Raw genomic sequence first — 21,584 nt, 5'->3', positions numbered from 1 at the left:
GATGACTTGCAATTTCCCGTTCAAAATCGTTCAACAAACCCCATTCATGTCGTTTGACGTTGGAGCCAAGTTTGGACCTTCAGATAATTTCAATTGCTTCATGGGCCTCTAATAGAATCTCGTAATCTTCGATAGAGGCTTGCGTGGACATGTTAATGCCCCAGACTCTGGGAGTCACGTAGATAAAGTTATGTCAAATTTACGAAAAATGGCATAAATTGTTACTATGCAAAAAACTTCGTACACAAATCTAGTTGGGGTCAGGAGGTTTAAAATTGGATTACAAGGATAATTTGTGGATATTGTTTTGATCCTTGATAGTATTATGCATTCACCATCAACTCTCTATGCTCGGATGAGTGTCTCCTAAGCTTCACCATCAACATGATGTTGACTTTGAAGATATATATAGCACAACTACTTTAGATGGTTTGACTGAATAAACTACCTTGATTGCACGACATAATCAAATTGTATTTTTTCTACTACTATTTAGTTAAATTGCACGACACAGGATCGGGTGATTAAGAATATAGTTAGGAGTACTAGTTAATTGTGATCCAAAGTGTTGTTTGCATTCTATGAACTTCCCCAGTTGATTTGATCAAGTTGCATTTTCCAACGTGAACGTTGCAAGTTTGTTGAGATTTGTTTTTGTTTTGACCGCATATGTAGCGAACTCGCTTTTGGCGGAATCCGACTAATCATGCTTGGTTTTTGCGGATTAAAGCTGAAAGTCTCTTAATGGGTGGTGGAGTTTGAACTCGTGACTTCAAGATCACCACAGCTGTGTTGCCAACTCGTTACAACCGTTGTTGTTGAGATTTTCATTCATTTATTTGGTCTTACTCTGACTCGAACTTTGTTGTAAGAAGCTGCATGAGTTTGGGAACTGATATTTACTTGGAATGTTTGACTTGGTAAATAATTTTGATATACTATTATGCAAGCGGCGATAAGTTTTTTTTACTATTCATTACAACATCACCTCTAATAAGGTAAGAAATTTAAAATATAAAGAGAGGCATGTAGCTTTGAGCTAATGTTGAGTGAATAATTACCATATTTGCTATATCAAAATTAAATATCATCCAATCTTATTAAACACTACTTATTTTTCGTATTATTTCCAAATTATCATGCAAGCGTCTTCCCTTTCTTGTTGCACACTGGAAACAACAAAAAACACCTGCAATATGCTTCTAAACACCATAGATAAATCATAAAAATTCAATGCAATTTTCTATTATTGTTAAGAATCAAAGAATATAGAATACATGAAAAAACATACTCCATCTAAATAGTAAAAGAAACAGAACACAAGCAGTGTTGCTAACTTGCTCCAAAATCACAACAATGCTTCCCATTTTCTCCAACTGAAACACTCTCCTTCTCTCCATCTCAGAGATGGAGCAGAATATTCGGACCTAGAGAGCTTCATTCCTGAAATTCAACTCCAAATCAGCACCGATTCATCAAATTCATGAAAAATTGAACTGAATTATCTTCTCACCTTTTTGTGCCCTAGCGAGATCGATCCAGCAATCAATCAATCAGGCGCAGAGCACGAATCTGCAGGAAGGCAGCGCCAATCCAGCGAAGGAGACGAGGAGCAGCGTGACTCTGTAGCGAGAGCACCACGTGAGTGGTCCCCACTTGATCTCCACGCTGGAGCTCTTCAACCGCTTCCCCCTGTTCGGCTCCTTGCTCAGATCGAAGCTCGCGCCCTTCATCCTCAGCTCCTGCACGCACCGCGCCAGCGCACGCGCCTCCGCCCGCTCCCTCTGCAGCTGCCCCTCCACCTTCCAGAACCTCCACAGCTTGCAGTGCGCCATCGACGCGATCGCCGCCGACGCGCTCCCCGACAGCAGCGCCGGAAACCACCACTCGCCGCACCTCTCCTGCGGCGGCGGCGACGACGCGAAGAGGATCGTGAAGAACACGCCGTGGAAGAGGAAGAATTGAGTGCAGAGGTGGAAGATCTCGCTCCGGATCGAGTCCATCCGCGACTCCTTCTTCGACATCCTCCTCCCGAACAGATCCTCCTCCCTCTGCCACAGCTTCAGCAGGAGGAAGTGCCCCGGGCTGCGCGAGATCTCCGCCAGCGGATGGCTCCGCATCGCCGCCGTACAAGCCGATCTGTGCCGCTGCTCCTCATCCACCACCGGAATTTCCACCACGTGAGCGTCTTTACCTTCCGCCATTGCTATAATTATATCGAGATCGATCAATTTCCACCGGAATCCTCAGCAATTTCACAGATTTAGAGGTCGATCGAGAGAGAGAGAGAGAGATCTAGAGAGTTGAGATTGATTCGTTGAGGGAAATAGGGGAGTTTCAGATATTTAAACGATGGTGGTGATGTTGATGGGGGAATGAGCAACGGTCATATTTTTTGTGTGAGGAATGGGCAACGGTCAGATAAAAATTTGTAAAATAATGGTGCGATGAATGTAACAGCTTAATATTTTATTCAATTTTTGGGAAGTTTACTTCTATTCCAAGTCATAATACTATATTTCAAATGAAAAATTGATGCAATTAAATATGCATTGGCAACAAATATTAAATGGAGGAGGTCCACATCATTGAAATTACTATATAAGAATTTTGGTCAATTGGAAACACAAAATAGTTTCAATAAACCAGGTCAATGCAAATTACCAAAGGAAATTTTGTTATTGGAATATTGAAAATGCTTATGCAAGTATTTTTATCTCCTTAAATTGTATTGACTTCATTTACGTGTATATGCAATTATCCTTATTTAAACCATTTTAAAAAGTAATTATAGTTATTTTTTCCATTGATAGATAAACTCATACATTGTATTTGTATATAATACTAGTTTTATTTTACGCAAATTGTTAGAAAAATTATGAAAATTAAAATTTTCAAACTGATTTTTAAAATTACGGGACGTCTCAAAATTTCACTTCAAATTGCAATTCAACAATTTTATTTACTTTTTGCTAGGAAATTAAGAGCATGAAAATTCAAGAAATTACCACTAAATTAACTGCAGTTCTTCTCATTTTGTTTTTTTGAATATTTCTTCTTATTTCCTGCAGCCACTATGACAGTGGATGGAAGTAGAGGAAATTGTTGTTTCCTTTTTGACGTTTATCCTAATTTATTTATTTTATTGGGAAAATATAAAAAGGATAAACATTATCTGTCTTTCCCATATATGTGACAAAATAATTATTGCGCGCAATTTGCAATTTGTTATGGATAGGGTTAGTACAGCTGCATATATCAATTTCGGTATGCAATTTAAACATCATTTGTCGATATATAGTAGTAGCACACATGTATCATTTATCAATTTTGAATTTTAGAAAAAGTTATGTTTTTTAATCCATAGTAAACTCAAACTCAAAGCCATCAGAGAAAAACGTCCCAATCTCTTGCACTTAAACCAAATAAATAAATTATTATTTTATAGTAAATCACGAAATCCTAGTATATATATAAATTAAATTATAAATTCAATCATAATAGGTTTGATTTCATAATTTTCATTCTCATATGGAGTACATAAGAAAGTCAATATGAAGAAATAAAAAAATAAATAATTTTTGCATGATGAAATTTGAAATACTAAATTAACAGAGAAAAATTGGACTTATATATTAAAGCTAGCAGGAAGACAAAGTTATGGAATTCTAGGATTTTAGGATGTAGAAATTAAAACTGGAATAATATTTTAGGGATTATGATATAGAAAAAAGAGTAGGGACCCTATTATTAGTACTAGTAGGATTACTACTTAGAACTGATTAATCATTTTTTAAAAAGTAAATATATTCGAAATTTATGTACCATTCCTTAAAAAAAAAAGTTAAAGCAAACTAAACTGAAAATACACAATTTTAAAAAGAAAACTTTTACAATATACTGAATATAATAATATTATATAACAACTTTACAAAATAAAAATAAAAATGAAGACACACATAGTTGCCATTGTTCATCTATTTTTGTCCTAGCTTCCTAGCATTCAATTTTCAGAGATTTTATTTTGAGTGACACTGATTTGGTGAGACAAGGGTATTCAAAATTAAAAAAAAAAAATTGAAGTAGAAAAAACACAAAAATAACTCTAAGCATATGCTTGGACATGAAAAAAGTAGAGATGAGGAATGTGAACCATTTGGATTGTGATTTCGCTGCTGTCTTGATAGAAAAATCCCCATAGGAGCGCACCTTCAGTTCGAACTACACATGAAATAGAGGAGAAATCGGTTAATATAGACTCAAATAAAACGTTAATGCATCAAAGTAACATGAAGAACAGAGAAACTAAGCTACCCACCCTTGTGTTTAAGAGAGAGAATGAGAATGAGATAAATTGTTTGGTTCAAATGCATTTGATGGAGGGATAGAGGGACAGAGGGTTTAGGAGAGGGTTTAGGAGAGAAGTTCATCGCTGATCACTGCAAGGCTCAGGGATTCCTAGTTGTCTAAAATGAATTGAGGGAGAGTGAGTTTAGCACATAAATAGAATTTAGCAGTATAAATGGATAGTGAGAGAGCGAGTTTAGCACATAAATAGAATCATTGTTAGTCTCGATTGCGTGTACTGATCACTCATCAGTAATTATTACTCCTTTATCATCATTGTTTTTTCATTTCCTAGGATAATTAATTTTCAATTACTCTCTCCATTCGCCATTAGGAGTCTCATTCCTTGGCAGCATGAGTTTTAAGAAATGTTAAGAAAAGTGGACAGAAAAGAGTTAGTGAAATATGTGTTCCACTTGTATATATTAGTTTAAATAAAATGTGAGTGCAATGAGTTAGTGGATTGCGGGACCCTATTACCATTTATGGTAAAAGTAAATCGAGACTCCTATTCGCGGACGAACTAAAATGGAAAAATGGGACTCCTATTCGCGGACGGAAGGACTACTATCTTTTTTTTTAAAATATATATATTAATAAAGCAACTTACTATTTAATACGCCCTCCGTCCCTCCGTAGTAGAGGCATTTCTTTTCGGCACAGGATTTAAGAAAAATTGTTTAAAATGAGTTAAGTAAAAGAAAAATAAAGTAGAACGGAAAAAGGTAGAGAGATGAAGAGAGAATATAGTAAGAGGGAGTAAAGTACTTTTTGCCAAAAAAGGAAATGACTCGGGTATAGTGGGACAACCCAAAAAGGAATATGACTCAGTTACAGAGGGACGGAGGGAGAACGTAATTAATGTAAATAAATATAAAGACAAAATATTGCAAATATAGAAAGAAATCACGCCTCGTCGCTTCTCCGGAGCTGGCCGCTCGGCGCTGGAGTGAATACCAAGTGGGCCGCTCGAAGTATCTGTCTAGGACTGTTTCGATGCTTCTGGAATGGGCCGCTAGGGATGTTGGCTGGAGTGGAGCGGGCTGCTCGGCGTCTCTGGAGTGGGCTGCTACGACACCTTCCGGAGAGGGCTGCTCTGGATGTTAGCTGGAGTAGAGTGGGCTACTCGGTGTCTCTGGAATAGGTTGCTACGACACCTTTCGGAGCGGGCCGCTAGGCGCTTGTTCCTCAAAATCCTGCAAATATGAAAGAAATTGCGCCTCGCCATTTCTCCGGAGCGGGCCACTCGGTGCTGGAGTGAATACCGAGCGGGCCGTTTGAAGACTCTGTTTGGAACTGCTTCGATGCTTCTTGAAAGGGCCGCATGGCTTCTTTGGTTGGGCTACTTCGATACTTTCGGAGTGGGCCACTCTAGATGTTAGCTGGAGTAGAGCGGGTCGCTCGGCATCTCTCGAATGGGCTACTACGACGCCATTCTGAGCGGGCCGCTTGGCGCTTGTTCCTCTGCTAAGCAGACCGCTCGGAGCTCCTGGCTCCGACTCCATTTCACACTTAATACCATTTTTTCATCTATTTTTCACCTCTTTCTCAACATTTACACAACACACTCATCATATAACCAATTGATGCACAACTGACACAAATATGGACTTCAAGTTACTAAACTCGACAATAAACAAGTCAATTCAATGCTCATAAATCACAAAATAATGAGTTTATCAATAACGCTTTAGTCGTGCTGCTTGAAAGGCCTTAGCAGATGGATTATCTGGATACAAACAAGTTAATTTACAGAATATTATAAATACATGCAACAATGTACTGCTTATGGTGCTTGGGAGCTTCTACCATTAACGTGTGTCGTGATACGCTTCTCAACTTGATGAATTCTTGAAATTTGCTTAGTATATACAACACATCCTCACCCTAAAATATTTTTCATATAAGAATTGAATAATCTAATCAAATTCCAATATATGTGGCAGAGAATTCATTAGCCTTTTCATCCAAGAATTTACTGAGTTCATAGGCTAAATGGTCGACAACGCTCATCACAACTTTCGTAACATAATCATTCGACGACACATAATTCTATTTCCCAAAAAAGAAATCAGAATTAGGAGTGGTAGTTTTTGCAATTACATAAACATATGTAGACACCAAAAAGCTTTAAGCTTTTGCAGATTTAATCATAGTTGAGCCTTCTGGGGTGCCTTTGTGCAGATCATCATGAAGATTTCATCAACAATAAACCAATTAGGAATAGTTGTGTAAAGCTACCTAAACAAGAACATGTAGGAAAATAATAACTAGACAAAGTTGGGAAGAGTTGTGAACAAAAAACAAGTTATAAGACATCACACACTTTAATAAAAGCATCACATAAATAATCTAAACAACCAAACAATCCATACCAATAGTACTTCATTACAATAGTAAGTGCTAATTAATCCTCAGAATCCTCTCTCCTAAGAGTCAATATCTAGAAAGGCAGGCGGTTGTGCGAGAAAAACTTCACATAAGAATTATGAGTATTGCGCAGTATAGTTACCATGAGAGGGAATCTCCACATCATACAAATTTCCGGCAGGGTCAGAGTTACAATCCATTTCATCTGTAAGTCGAACGACAACAGACTCGAGAAGAACACCAACATCATCGCCCCGATGGAAAGGAGCATAAATAGGCCAATCACCATCATAAGCGGTAGTGTTATGAGGAAGTCCGAGTTAAAGTAGCGGGACATGTTGATCAAGAGGAAAGTTATCACCAAGGTGACCGAGGAAAGCATCGCCACCGTCTCATAACCAGAGAAGACCTTGAGCATGATCTGATTCAGGAGGACCGGGCGCATTTGTCATTGAATCTGTAGGTCTCTGTACTCCGCTATGAATAGTTTCCAAGGCGTTTGCCCGTCCTTGTTCTTCATGCATCAGAATGCGGGCCGTACAAGCTTCTCCACTGCCTAAGAATTTTCCATTTTCATGTTAGTCTAAATTTGTAAAAGTCAAAATTAAAGGACAGTGATAATGAATCTTCTAAAATAGTAAACACAAATCTCATACCATGAACCACCCTACTTCTCATTGCATCCGCAAAGGGACCACGTAAAGGCTGCCGCCGACCCAATTTAGTGTAGACATTTTGTCTGCCAAGTGCATCATATTGTTGTCATCACGATCCACGTGTGCTGCTATCGTATCCTTACTCCCACGCTACTCATACATCAAGGAAAACACATCAACACGACGATACAAAACAACAACATGAAAAATATGCTATGTTCATCCTCGTTTAACTTGTACAATAGACTATGGTTGATTCGGAGTAACTTCACCAAGAATTCAACATTTCCTTCTTTCTCCGATATGAAGAACAATTGCGAGAAATCCACTGGTGCTTCAAGATCCTTTGTAACCATTTCAACTGCTCCTCCACAAACAATCCATTAATTTGTAGGCATCACACTTTTCTGTATTTGAACTCTTCATGTATGGCAGCACTACAAATATTTAGATGATCGAATTAAATATTGTTAGCTTTGCAAAAATGGAATCAAAATGCAACTAAAGAAGCTAACCACTTCTTATATTCTTGTTCCTAAGTCCTTGGCCATTGTCACGAGAAAATACCAATGGCTTCCGCGCACACACTTGCAACACGTAAGGCATGTTGTTGGAAGCTTGTACGGCCGCATTCCGATGCATGAAAAAAAGGAACAGGCAACTGTTGGGGTTTGTATACTAAAAGATGCTTCGAGCGTATATGCCTTTGTACAGTCAGCTTGTGCATGTATACGAGAAACGCCACGTCCACTTGTTTACCTATTTATGAGAATAAATAATATAATATAATGGTTTATTATTGAAATATGATAAACAAGTCTAAGGCTTTTTACTAAGAAGGTCAAGTAGGGAAATTCGATGAATCTCCTCATGAGTTTTCCAATAGGGGATTTGGCCAGATCTAGTAAGAAGAAAAACATAATTCACAACCTAGATAGGCTTTTGCTACCTATTGGTACGGTTGCAGTGTTTGTGATAATTCTCTCTTACCTAAGAAGAGATTGGTAACACCGGTGTGGTAAAGCACTGAAAGGATCTAATCCGAAATGTATTCTTTATTGCTATCTACTGAAAGAATATATTTCAGAAAGTTTAGTATTTTCTAGTCTATGATATTAATATCAATATTGTTTATTCAATCAAACGCCACTTTGACTTATCAATATGTGAGAGTTTGTACGTAACTCAAGTTCATGATATCTTGGGTGGTAGTAATTGAATAACATGAAGGTATTGGAATATTATTTCATAGAATTAGCGTGCCCAGTGTGGTATGATTAAATTCCTAAAAGGGTGATCCCCAATGAGGTGTTTGAAAGATGAATTTATTATTCAGAAATCTGCGCAGTTGTAATTTATACCACGAATAATAAATAAAGTTTCAAACTAGAAAAACTCTTTGGAGAATTAATTTAATTCTAGTCACATAGCAAACAAAAGAATTAAATTGACGGATCAAGATAATCTTAAACGCGGGAAATATTATAAAATAAAATGGACCCAAGTTATTTGTAATTTGGTGATTTAAGTGGGAGTGCAATATTATTCTTTAGTGGAATAAAATAATATTCCATTGATAATATATTAAATCATGGGTCATTTGATTTAATTAGTAATTTATCTAATGGGTGAGCCCAACACTTAAGTCATTCCATGGATCCCCAACCTAGCCCAACAAGTCCATTATAAATATTGATGAGATGTGGAAACCCTAGCACACCATTATTCACAACACTCCTCCCCTAAACCCTAGTAGCCGTCGTCGGCTCTCTCTCTCTCTCCTTGCCTCGGTTTTCGTGTCTTGGCACGTGGGAGAATTAGGGTTTTGTTTTGTTCTTGTTCTATCCTAATTCATAGGATTAGATCAAGACAATATCGAGTTTGTGATTGGGTTTCCTAGATCTCTTCAAGACTATTGTTGCTTATTCAAGATCCGCCCACACGGATGGATGATCAAGGACAAGGGAATAGGTTGGAAGATTCACGGTCGATAAACCAAGGATCTCCGGGTGGTGCAGCTAGCAACTTCGATCCTATGATGGATCAAAATGAGGTAACAATCGAATCTACATCGAATATGCATGATTATGTGTTTATTTGATGTTATATCTATAGATCTATGTAAATTGCATGAAATTGGAGTCGAATGCATAATCACCTAAATAGATTCGGTCAAGGACCTGTTTGGTTTCCATGTCTTCCGCTGCGATAGTCCCAACAGCAACGCCTTGGGAACTATTCGTAGCCAAGCACATAGACGTGAGGATAGAACGTGAGAAGTCTAGTAAGCAAACTGTGAAATCATGCATGGTGGCGGCGATACCGGTCGCGGCATTGGCGATCACGACAGCTTTCATCGTCCCTATCGGAAACAACCATAGTATATTGTACAAGTTAAACGAGGACGGACATAGCATATTTCATGTTGTTGTTTTGTATCGTCGTGCTGATATGTTTGCCTTGATGTATGAGTTGGGTGGGAGTAAGGATATGATACCTATTCATAGCCAAGCACATAGACCTAAGGATAGAATGTGAGAAGTCTATTAAGCAGGCTGTGAAATCGTGCATGGTGGTGGGGATATTGGTCGCGACATTGCCGATCACAACAGCTTTCACCGTCCATGACGTATATAGCCATTGTCTATTGTACGAGTTAAACGAGGACAGACATAGTATATTTCATGTTGTTGTTTTGTATTGTCATGCTGATGTGTTTGCCTTGATGTATGAGTTGGGTGGGAGTAAGGATAGGATATCAACACACGTGGATCGTGATGACAACAATATGCTGCACTTAGCGTGCAAAATTTCTACACTAAATTGGATCGGCGACAACCTTTATGTGGCCCCTTTGTCGATGCAATGGGAAGTAGGGGGTGGTTCATTGTATGAAATTTGTGCTTATTGTTTTATAACATTCATTAACGTGTTTAATTTGGTTTAAGTAGTTATTACCTGTTGGATCTATGAACATTGAACACTGTGATTTCCATTGTTGTAAGCATAGTAGGGTTCCTCTATTTCCTTTCAATTACTATTACTATTTCAAAATATTTTCAAACGATGTGCAATTTTTTTATTACTAAAATTTTGTCAATACATGTCCCGTGATTATACTTCGTGACTAGTGACAAATGATCGCGTGTGCCTTTTGAGGCCTTATTGTAAAAACTAAAAAGCATAAAAAGGCAGCAACGAGAAGTCTTTCCTAATAATTCTCCTAATAATTCTAATAGTTTCTCACATTACCCATATCTTGCACTTTTTTTATAAAATACAAATATTATTCACCTTGTCAATTGATTGAGAGCTTTCACTGATCGAGAGCTACAAAGTAAAACTGAATGTCAAATCTTGTTGTGCTTTTTGCGTCTTTTGATACATGTTTTTATTTCGAACATTCATTAGCACTGTCCATTATTTTTTGCTTTTACAAGTTTAGACTAGCTTGAAAATGGAAAATTCTTAGGCGGTAGAGAAGCTTGTAGGGCCGGCATTCCGATGCATGAAGAACAAGGACGGGCAAACGCCTAGGGAACTATTCATAGTCAAGCACATAGACCTAAGGATAGAACATGAGAAGTCTAGTAAACATGACGTGAAATCGTGCATGGTGGTGGCGATACTGATCGCAACAATGGCAACACGACAACTTTCACCGTCACTGACGGATACAACCATAGTGTATTGTACAAGTTAAACAAGGACGGACATAGCATATTTTTCATGTTGTTGTTTTGTATCGTCGTGTTGATGTGTTTTCCTTGATGTATGAGTTGCGTGGGAGTAGGGATACGATAGCAGCACACGTGGATCGTGATGGCAACAATATGCTGCACTTGGCGAGGTCTCAACAATATGCTGCGCTGCACACGTGGATCGTGATGGCAACAATGTTGTAACTCTTGTACAATAGACTATGGTTGTTTCGGAGTAACTTCACCAAGAATTCAACATTTCCTTCTTTCGCCGCTATGAAGAACAATTGCGAGAAATCCACCGGTGCTTCAAGATCCTTTGTAACCATTTCAACTGCTCCTCCACAAACCATTCATTAATTTGTAGGCATCACACTTCTCTATATTTGAACTCTCCATGTATGGTAGCACTACAAATATTTAGATTGTCGAATTAAATATTGTTAGCTTTGCAAAATTGGAATCAAAATGCAACTAAAGAAGCTAACCACTTCTTATATTCTTGTTCCTAAGTCCTTGGACATTGTCATGAGAAAATGCCAATGGCTTCCTCATAAACACTTGCAATGGTGTCTCGCCATTGCTATCTTCGGTCATAATTAATGTGTCGTATCAATGCATGAGGTTTCCTGCCAATTCTGAATATATAGTGCACACAGTTTATTATAATCAGGAAATAATAATTATCTACAATCGCTACTCGTATTTACCAATTAAGACAAACTTACCATATAACTTGGAGTTGATTAATGATATCAGCAAGTCAGGCCTCTATAGTTGGGTCCATGATGCAAAGGCTATTTTGTTTCGGAGAACATCAAACACATCACCAAATCATCGCCACCGTCTCATAACAAGAGAAGACCTTAAGGCATTTCCCCGTCCTTGTTCTTCATGCATCAGAATACGGGTCGTACAAGCTTCTCTACCGCCTAAGAATTTCTCATTTCCATGTTCGTCTAAACTTGTAAAAGTCAAAATTAAAGGACAATGATAATGAATGTTCTAAAATAGTAAACACAGATCTCATACCATGAACCACCCTACTTCTCATTGCATCCGCAGAGGGGCCACGTAAAGGCTGCCGCCGACCCAATTTAGTGTAGACATTTTGCCTGCCAAGTGCGTCATATTGTTTCCATCACGATCCACGTGTGCTGCTATCGTATCCTTACTCCCACGCAACTCATACATCAAGGCAAACACATCAACACGACAATAGAAAACTGCAACATGAAATATGCTATGTCCGTCCTCGTTTAACTTGTACAATAGATTATGGTTGTTTCGGAGTAACTTCACCAAGAATTCAACATTTCCTTCTTTCGCCGCTATGAAGAACAATTGCGAGAAATCCACCGGTGCTTCAAGATCCTTTGTAACCATTTCAACAGCTCCTCCACAAACCATCCATTAATCTGTAGGCATCACACTTCTCTGTATTTGAACTCTCCATGTATGGTAGCACTACAAATATTTAGATGATTGAATTAAATATTGTTAGCTTTGCAAAATTGGAATCAAAATGCAACAAAAGAAGCTAACCACTTCTTCTAATCTTGTTCCTAAGTCCTTGGACATTGTCACGAGAAAATGCCAATGGCTTCTGCGCAAACACTTGCAACGGTGTCTCGCCATTGCTATCTTCGGTCATAATTAATGCGCCGTATCCATGCACGAGGTTTTCTGCCAATTCTGAATATATAGTCCACACAGTTTATTATAATCGAGAAATAAGCACGCGGCTGAAATAGATTATCTAACGTGTCATGAAGTTATGTAAGGATATACTTCCCCCGTCTCACTTAAGATGACATGTTTTCCTTTTTAGTTGTCCCAACTAAGATGATACATTTCCTTTTTTGGAAACTTTCTCTCTCCAATTAATACACCCAACCAATTTTTCTCACTCCTATTAAAATATTCATTTTTCTTTCTCTCTCCATTTTAATACTTACACCTACTTTTCTCTCTCCAATTAAACAAATTAATCAATAACTTCTAAAATCCCGTGTCGGCCAAGGAATGTGTCATCTTAGCCAGGACGCAGGGTGTACGATATTATCTGATGAGATATGACACTATTATACGTTATAATGTGTTATGTGATAGTGAGTGACATAATATGAAATTATAGTATAAAGATGATGATATGCGAAAATTATGTGCTTATACGGAACATATTATGTGAATAAATTTTATGGTATCAAATTGTGACATTTCCTATTCGGTCAGTTGTCGGGCGGCGAGTAGGAGGTGTTACAAGTTTGGTATCAGAGTTTAGGTTTAAACAGTTTTGGACTATATTAAAAAATTGAAATACAATAGCAGGTGTTACACATAGTAACCAATCTAAGCAACAATAATATTGACGTGTTACAAACTTTAAAACTTCACAATTCGATGGTAAAGAGATACATTTTTTTTTCAAATAAACTTAAAATTAATAGTCTATAAATGATGGACATATTTTTGTAATTTGTCCAATTGGCTCTGTAATGAATAATACTCCTATAAATATTAATAGAAAATTGATAAAGTAGTAGAAATAAAAAAATATTATTAATTGGATATGAATAAATAGAAGAAATAATAAGAGGGGAGGTGAAAATGAAGGTTCATATTTGCTAAAATTTGATGTGAATTAATATGTGAACGCATTAAAATGAAATAAACTATTGTAGGAGAGGTAGAGAGAATATGCTATTTTTACAATTCATTTACAAGATATTCAGAAGTTTAGAAAAAAACAAAATATATTAGCTGAGATATATATATTTTCCATCAAAATGCACATTATTGAAAAATCTTCCCGCCACGTGTCAAGTGCTGATTAAATATGCTCAGTCTGAAATCACTTGTAAATGTCATTTTCTTAATGCACTAATTGTCAAGTGTAATGAGACGTTATTTTTAAGTCTAAAGGCTAAAAATTAAAACGTGTACCTAATAGGGGTGAGCATTCGGATTTCGGTTCAGTTTTTTGCCAAAATCGAACCGAAACTGAAAATTCGAATTTAGTTCAAACTCGAAACCGAAAAACCGAAACCGAAAACCGACTTCAAAAACCGAATAGAACTGAATAAAACCAAAACTATATGAAAAAACCGAAAAACATAAATGTTTAACATATATAATATAAAATTAATAGAATATATATATATGTTATATAATATAATATATTAAATCAATGGAATATATATATAATATATTATATTTAAAATATAGATCGGTTATTTGGTTTTTTTTTTTCGCCCGAACCGAACCGAAAAACCGAAATTTTTGTATTTTCAAAACTGAACCGAACCGAAAAACCAAACCGAATTTCAAAATTTCGGTTTGGTTCAGTTCGGATATTCGGTTTTCGATTTTTTTTTCTCACCCCTAACGATGTCCACCCTTGCTAAAAAGTTATTTATACTAAATTTATGACGCACGCATAAATTTCATAGTATATTTAATCATAATCAACTATTTACTTTGAAAATAATATTTCAAGCATTACAAAAAAACGAGTTTATGTTCGGTAATTTCTTTAGTTAATAGCTTCACAGATTTGACGCATTTCTCCTTTACTATTTTTCCGGTTATTGTCAAATTTTTCGGCCTCTCCCTTGCTATAACAAGATGAACAATTTTACAGATTATTACATGACTTTTCTTATCTAACTTTTCTCTTACTTTTTATTCATGCTTGAATCTTCACTTCTTCGAATCTAAATATCTCAAAAAAAACCTTTTATAAAACGAGCTACTTATAAGAGTAATAAGAACAAAGAGTTGCTTGTACTATTTCATAATGCAAAAGCAAATTCCTCCTTGAAATTGTCAATCTCCTTTCTCCAGTTTCCATCAATGCTAAACTGAGATTGAGAAGCTCAATCTTATTTATTCTCAACTGCATTTATTAATGGGAATGCAAAAGAAAAAAATGATCTCGCCATAAACTCCTATCGAGTCATCGGAGGTATGTGGACCCCCCCAAATCTAGCAATACAACAATCTTGATAATGACAATGGTTTTTTCATAGTTGAACAACAACACTCCAAAGGTAGGACTCCTTGGCTGGAACTTCCAAGGCAAGTGTGATGAACCCACTTGCTTCCTCGTACTCGAACTCGACCTCCTTTGCATCCACTTCAATTCTTTTAGGTCTGAGAGACGAGTACGCTCCAAACGTGCCACACCCGCGCACTTCCATCTCAACACTTCCCGCCTTCTCTGCTTCGTACTTCAATCCCTTGATCGCTCCTCCTGAGTTGAACATCTTGGTGAGGCCAACAGGCGCAAATGCAGCGCCATTCGACAGCTCCCTCACCGGAACCACTGTGAAGACCTCGTATTCTCTGGTCTTGAGCGTGATGGGGAGAGAAGCATTCTTGGCCAGATAGACCACATCTCCTGCACACATACACACACAAACCATCATTAGATTACATTCATTATCCTGGTATTGTTCATTTTGTTCAACGCGGTTGAGGTTTCCTAGAAGAGTAAGTAAGTACCCTGCAGGTGAGCGTAGACAACCGTGTCTCCCTTCCACTTGTCATCCGTGACTCTTGGAAGATAATCAACGTCTTTGGATCGAATGACTCCAGTAATGGTTCCAGGATGTTCGTCGTGAATGAGGTTCTTCTTTCCAGTCTTACACCACCCGGCTCCTTGGCAATTGAACACCCCCACAACTCCATTGTGATCATTCAGATTCCAGATTTTCAACAAACTGTAGTCAGATGATAGGAGTTGTTAGATGAAAAAGAACACCTATAGTGTAACATGACATACATAAAATAGGAACTGTATGCACCTTTTTCCATCTCTAGCGGGGTCTGAGAAGAGGCAATCGCGAGTTGGTCTTCCTGGAAGTTTGGCCCTCAAGATGGAGCCATCAGGAAGCACGAGCTTCCTGAGAAGGTTAAAGTCGTGCTGCCCGGGCTTATCGCTGCAAATAACATAACAAAGTCCAGAATAAGAAAAACAATGCTATGTAAAATAGAAACCTTTGTGATGACAATATTTGAGGTATGTTATTGCACCTGACATATATAGCACAACCACCCACGGCTCGTGCTGCTCCATGGTATTCGGCCATTTCATGCACACTCTGCCATTAGATTAGAGAAAACTTTAGCATCTGTTTATGTATCATCATCAACTCTTGTTAAAAACATATAGTTTGTCATGGTCGTCAGCTTACATGGAACATATCCCAATCTGGTTGCATAAACTCCCCAAGAAAAACGGTGTTGTAAGCAACTGATGCAATGTGGATAGTGTGTGATGCTGGATCGCGTGGCCAGAAGTCATCTGATGCTCTTATAACAGCAGATCGCTTGGAACTGCAAAGATAGCACAAAACACCATCTGAATCAACACATGCACTTATTAAAGCCTACACAAAATGTAAAATCCATTTTGGTTACCTGTACAAACCATCTGTGTTGTGGCTCATGCAGGAAATGATCCCATTATCTGGGAAGTTTCTTGAGATAGACGCCTCCAGTGCTTGGTGGTATTTCTGAGCAAGCTTCACCCTTCCACCATGGCCGGCTCCAAGGGTTTCGAGAATGTTCTGGACATCTACCTTGACACCATCAATGCGAGCTGATGCAAGGTATGAGTGCAACTCATTGTAGAAACTAAAGACTTTGTCAGGATTAACTAAACCAAGGCCACTCTTGGCAATGCTATTGAAGGCATCACATGGTTCATTCGACTCGACCCCAGGAGATGAGACAGGGAAAATCATCTTGGACTCATAATGCTCCATTGCAGCTGCTTCAGGTTTGACACCACCCCAGTAACCAGCCAAAGCGTGCCACACATAGACATACCTGCAAGGTCGATATGAGAAGCATAAACAATTGTTGTCTTCATATTCATGACAAGTAAGAAGTAAACAAGATCACTAAGGCCATACTTGACAGAGTGTTCATCTTTGATTTCTGAAACAATGTGCCGGATTCCTTTTGCTGGATCCTCAATTCTTTCACCCTCTATCCCATCCTTTTGAAATTTGTGGTTCTCCTTGATATTTGTTAATCTGTTCGCGAAGCTGGACACAAGAATGAGCAAAGTGCAACAGTTAGCGATAGAAAAGAGTAGCAAGAATAAATGAAAGGTATAAGATGATTAATGGACTCACTTAGCACAGTTATCTGCTTCTGTTTTCTCACTAGTTGGATCCATGCCAACTGACTGCCACCCATCATCAATTATTACAAACTTTGGGGGAATCCCGCCTTTCTCCAAACTGCATTAAGAAATAGCAAATAAAATAACATCAAGTTGTAGAAGTTTCAAAAGGTCAGGCCACACTAGAATGTAACCAGGTTACCTCTCCAATCCCTGCTTCACTCCCTGGGCAGTAACATTAGTATAGAAGGCATCCCATGTACACCATCCGAACCAGTTCAACATGTCCGGCATCTGAAATGTGATACAAGCAATATTAATAGCACGTTATCAGCTTTTGAGAATTCATTTTTCTCATGGAAAAACTAATTTGGAAATGAAATATTGGAAGAAATACTTTACCTTCTTCCTCTCACGATGACTGAAAGTCTTTAAATGCCCCTCCACAGTCCTGCATTATTTGGAAATATATCCTTAGTATTTCAGCTATGCCTAGCGCATATAGGAATATTAAATCATCTAAGAGCACTATAATATTTCTAGCCACAAACAAACCCTGATATGGTCCTCTGTTTTAAAAATTTACCATCCTCTTAAGAGGTTAGTATCACAACCTACAGTTTTGATCCATAAAGTGAGAAACAACATTAAAGCCTAATAAAGAGCCATGATAAATCTCATCTTGGATTTTGGTGAAAGGAACATTCATAGATCTGTTTCTAAATCTAGCAGTAAAGAAAATGTTTCACTATGACCAGTTCAATCCTCAAGGACAATGTATCATCAACACCTTATCTCTCACATAAAACATAAATAAATGAACACCTGAGATCTGTAATAAGCTATAGACGGTATACAATCACTCAGATGAATTAATGATAAAAACATACTTGACTGCATTGGTAATGACATCAAATGGATCAGATCCAGCTCCAACAAACACCATATGGCTCCCATCAAACTCTTGAACAGCAGGATCCCCTGATTTACTCAACTATTAGCATATGAACATTTGAAAAACGAGGAAAAAGTAAAGAAACTCTAGATTTTGTTCATACCACTTTCCAAACAAATTTCCAGCTCATTATTTGCATTTCCTTGCAAAACTGCCCTAAAATTTCCCTCTAGAATCGGTAAGAACACAACATATTGAGCTGATTGTTCCTTCTCATCTTCGCCGAAATGCGAACCATCCCGCCCTTCGACGATCAGGAATTGCGTCTCAAACGGAATGTCCTGGCCATAACTGCCCATCCTCTGTGTCATCCACCACAACTTGAACCGGAAAACACACATAAACCTCAAATCCCTGGAGAATCACGATCACAATTCAGTAATGTCGCTTATTATTCCATCCTCACCACCGACTTCCAGAATAGATCCAATATGACGATTGCCGAACAATTTTAAAAATTATACATGCCGTCAAATTCTAAAACTAGTTAAAATGGCAAAATACAGCTGAAATGAAAGGCGATCTGTACAAGTAATTTCAACTCAAATTCATATACTAACATAAGGTTAAGTTTGATCATAACACGAGAAAATGCAAAAGTTTCAGATGAGAAAGAGGAGAACTAACATGAGTTTGCCGACGGGGAAAACCCTGCGGCTACCAATCTGATCGGAAACAACGCCGAGGAAGGCTCCATTTGTCAGGATTCCTCCGGCGGCCGGCGTCACGATGATGTTGTCATGAACATCGGTCAATATAGTCTCCCCAACCACATTCAACCTCCCATCGCTCACAGAGATCCCAGCCCCTACCGTCATCTTCGATCCCTAGGGAAATCTCAGAAAATCAAATAAACGGAAAAAATGACAGCACAGCAACAACAACACGGAAATGAAAGAATGGTGAGATGATGAAAAGTGTGAGGGGGTATTTATAGGTAGCGGAAACGGAGAGAGGTGAAAATATCTTTATCTGGCGGGAATTTGGTGATGATGTTCCGTACAAATTCATTTTCGTTTAATTATTTATTTATAAATATTAAAGATAAAGGTATTTTTGCAAAAGCTCTACTCAATACTGTAAACATTTATCTAAGGAGATTTAAATAATTTCGATTAAAAGTAGGGAAAATTGTTTATACACTATTACTGGTTACACATGATTAATTAATACGATTTGCTAAAAGATACAAAATGTGCATCGTAGAATGCGTTACCTAACTTATTAGGTGACACTTGAACAGTAAATAATTGCATCAGTTTCACCATATATTCACTTCCATTAGATTTATACTCTTTTCGTCTCGTCTAAAATGACACATTCCTTAGCCGGCACAGAGTTTTAGGAGTTATTGGTTAAAGTGTTTAATTAGAGAGAGAAAATGTGGATGTAAATATTAAAATGAAGAGAAAAAGAAAGATGAATATTTTAATAGGAGTGAGGAAAAATGGTTGAGTATATTAATTGGAGAGAGAAAGTTTCCGAAAAAGAAAATGGGTCAATCTTAGTTGGGACAAACTAAAAAGGAAAACGTATCATCTTAAGTGGGACATAGGGAGTAATAACATTTGAATAGGAGTAAAAACATTTGAATGTAATGGTTCAGTGAAGTGTGAATTCTGTTTATTCATATTAGAAAAATGAAAATAAATTCTTATTGAGATATGAAAATGATAAAATGAGTCATTATATTGCAATTGAAGTATACGTAATATTGATGAATAGGATGTTATGAGATTGTCTTTGTGTGAGAAGGGTGGTCCTATTTAATTAGGGAAGATTGTTAATCTGTAATAATACACGACGTGTTTATAGGAGATTGGATAGATCTGCAAATTGCAATTATGCTTCTGGTTATAATTAATACGACTAATGTGGCATCTCGATCCAATTTTCATATGGTATTTATTCAAAAGTGACAGCTTTATTTCAAACTGAGAGTTGGTGATTATAAATTTTACTCAACATGGTCCAAAACAAGAATCTATGTCTTTACCTTTTATAAAATATGCATTCGGTTTATAATAATCTGTTTACCTACCATATCTCTAGTGTATAATACTGGTACAATATGACACAATCTATTTATGAATTTGCTACCACAAAATAATATTGTGAAAATGATAAATTCTGGTTAGAAATAATATCTATCAATCAAGATTTATGATAGTACATTTTTATACTGGATGAATGTAGCATGAGTCAAATCTGATTTAAGTACATTGGTCCATATCTTATTCATGAATTTATATGTTTCTAGATGCAAAATTCATGTTTAGGCATGTTTCTTATTTTTCACATGTAATTCAATATCATTGTATCCATTCCCATTGTCATAAATCATAATTACAATTTTGATTATACATGTGATATCCTTACTAATGTTTTAATTTAAATCCAATATTTTAAGTGTCAAAAGTTGAATACATTTGGTCTTCTAAGTTTTTGGATAAGGCTTGATAACGTGGAATTGATTTTGAGTCAATATGTGAACCAAGTAAAGCTTATTGCATGTGTATTTAATTGACTAAATCATGTATATATCAACAGAATTAGATCGAAACCCAAAAACAGAATTAAGGAAATTGGTTATATTATAAGGGCAGTGATAAAATGAAAATTTATGAATTGTACAAACTCAAAACTCTTCAACACAGCTTCAACAAGTTTCAATATAATATCAACACAGTGTAAAATTACAAGATTTTAATGTCAATACAGTATCAGCACAATATCAACACAGCATCAATCATTGACTACTGTAGAAATTATGTTGATATTTTCCTGTTGATGCTTTTTTGTGATCTGTTGACATTTTTTAATGGTCCAGATTATAGTTTTGAATTTGTACAATATTTAGAGTTTTCATTTGATCACATTTCTATATTATAATATGACTATTAGACATACCAAATTGCAATTTAGGAATAATTCCTAACCAAATTAGGTCACGTGTTTTACAACTCGAATTAGGTTGGAAAATGAAAATTGTGAGTGTAAATATTTTGGCAAATATGAATGCAATTAGCATAGGTGGGGTTTATATTAATTAATGCATGATCTTTCTTGTTGACAATACATTAGTTTGTGTAATTATTATAGGATGAGAGGGATCCGTGTTGTCATTACGTGTAATCAGCGGCCTAGATTTAGCATACAACTCTAATCCTACGGCTTAGATTGATTCAACTAGTTAATGAAAGCCACCGAATTTTGACGTGTTATTCAGCCAGCTGCTGTGGATAAATGCCACCTCATTTTTCATCAATAAAACCCTATTTCCAAGGAAAAAGGCATAAAAAAAGGTCCCATCAAAAAATTCAAAAGACTGAATTTGTCATCATTGAAGAGGAAGGATTTTTATTTATTCAGGTCAAAACGTTCTGACGGTTAGAACGGCAAATAATGTACAGTTTATG

At 36.9% G+C, this 21,584-nt stretch overlaps 3 protein-coding genes across 3 annotated transcripts; all 3 read right to left on the bottom strand.

The window, feature by feature from the left end:
* Window positions 1-1,218: 1,218 nt before the first annotated feature.
* Window positions 1,219-2,350, bottom strand: LOC125223438 (RNA polymerase II elongation factor). Its single transcript, XM_048126583.2, has 2 exons — window positions 1,514-2,350; window positions 1,219-1,443 (listed from the first exon to the last, which is right to left on the bottom strand). Exon 1 carries the CDS (start codon window positions 2,202-2,204, stop codon window positions 1,554-1,556), a length of 651 nt encoding a protein of 216 aa, XP_047982540.2. The 5' UTR covers window positions 2,205-2,350; the 3' UTR covers window positions 1,219-1,443; window positions 1,514-1,553.
* A 3,920-nt stretch (window positions 2,351-6,270) lies between these two features.
* LOC148934442 (uncharacterized) lies at window positions 6,271-12,484 on the bottom strand. The gene is made up of 4 exons (XM_089062302.1): window positions 12,190-12,484; window positions 9,554-9,735; window positions 6,860-7,138; window positions 6,271-6,399 (listed from the first exon to the last, which is right to left on the bottom strand). The coding sequence occupies exons 1-4, from the start codon at window positions 12,482-12,484 to the stop codon at window positions 6,271-6,273; spliced, it is 885 nt and encodes a 294-aa protein (XP_088918428.1).
* A 2,357-nt stretch (window positions 12,485-14,841) lies between these two features.
* LOC125223941 (seed imbibition 1) lies at window positions 14,842-19,071 on the bottom strand. The gene is made up of 13 exons (XM_048127260.2): window positions 18,793-19,071; window positions 18,269-18,519; window positions 18,101-18,191; window positions 17,613-17,661; window positions 17,413-17,504; window positions 17,221-17,328; window positions 16,996-17,130; window positions 16,499-16,909; window positions 16,273-16,414; window positions 16,112-16,179; window positions 15,883-16,017; window positions 15,581-15,798; window positions 14,842-15,476 (listed from the first exon to the last, which is right to left on the bottom strand). Exons 1-13 carry the CDS (start codon window positions 18,981-18,983, stop codon window positions 15,100-15,102), a joined length of 2,268 nt encoding a protein of 755 aa, XP_047983217.2. The 5' UTR covers window positions 18,984-19,071; the 3' UTR covers window positions 14,842-15,099.
* Window positions 19,072-21,584: the final 2,513 nt, after the last annotated feature.

This window comes from Salvia hispanica, chromosome 1 (assembly GCF_029641045.1).
Source record: "Salvia hispanica isolate PSC_SH4W2 chromosome 1, Shi_PSC_v1, whole genome shotgun sequence".
Classification (NCBI taxonomy): Eukaryota; Viridiplantae; Streptophyta; class Magnoliopsida; order Lamiales; family Lamiaceae; genus Salvia; species Salvia hispanica.
The sequence above is the reverse complement of the archived record's forward strand: the minus strand, read 5'-3'. Positions and strand labels throughout refer to the sequence as shown.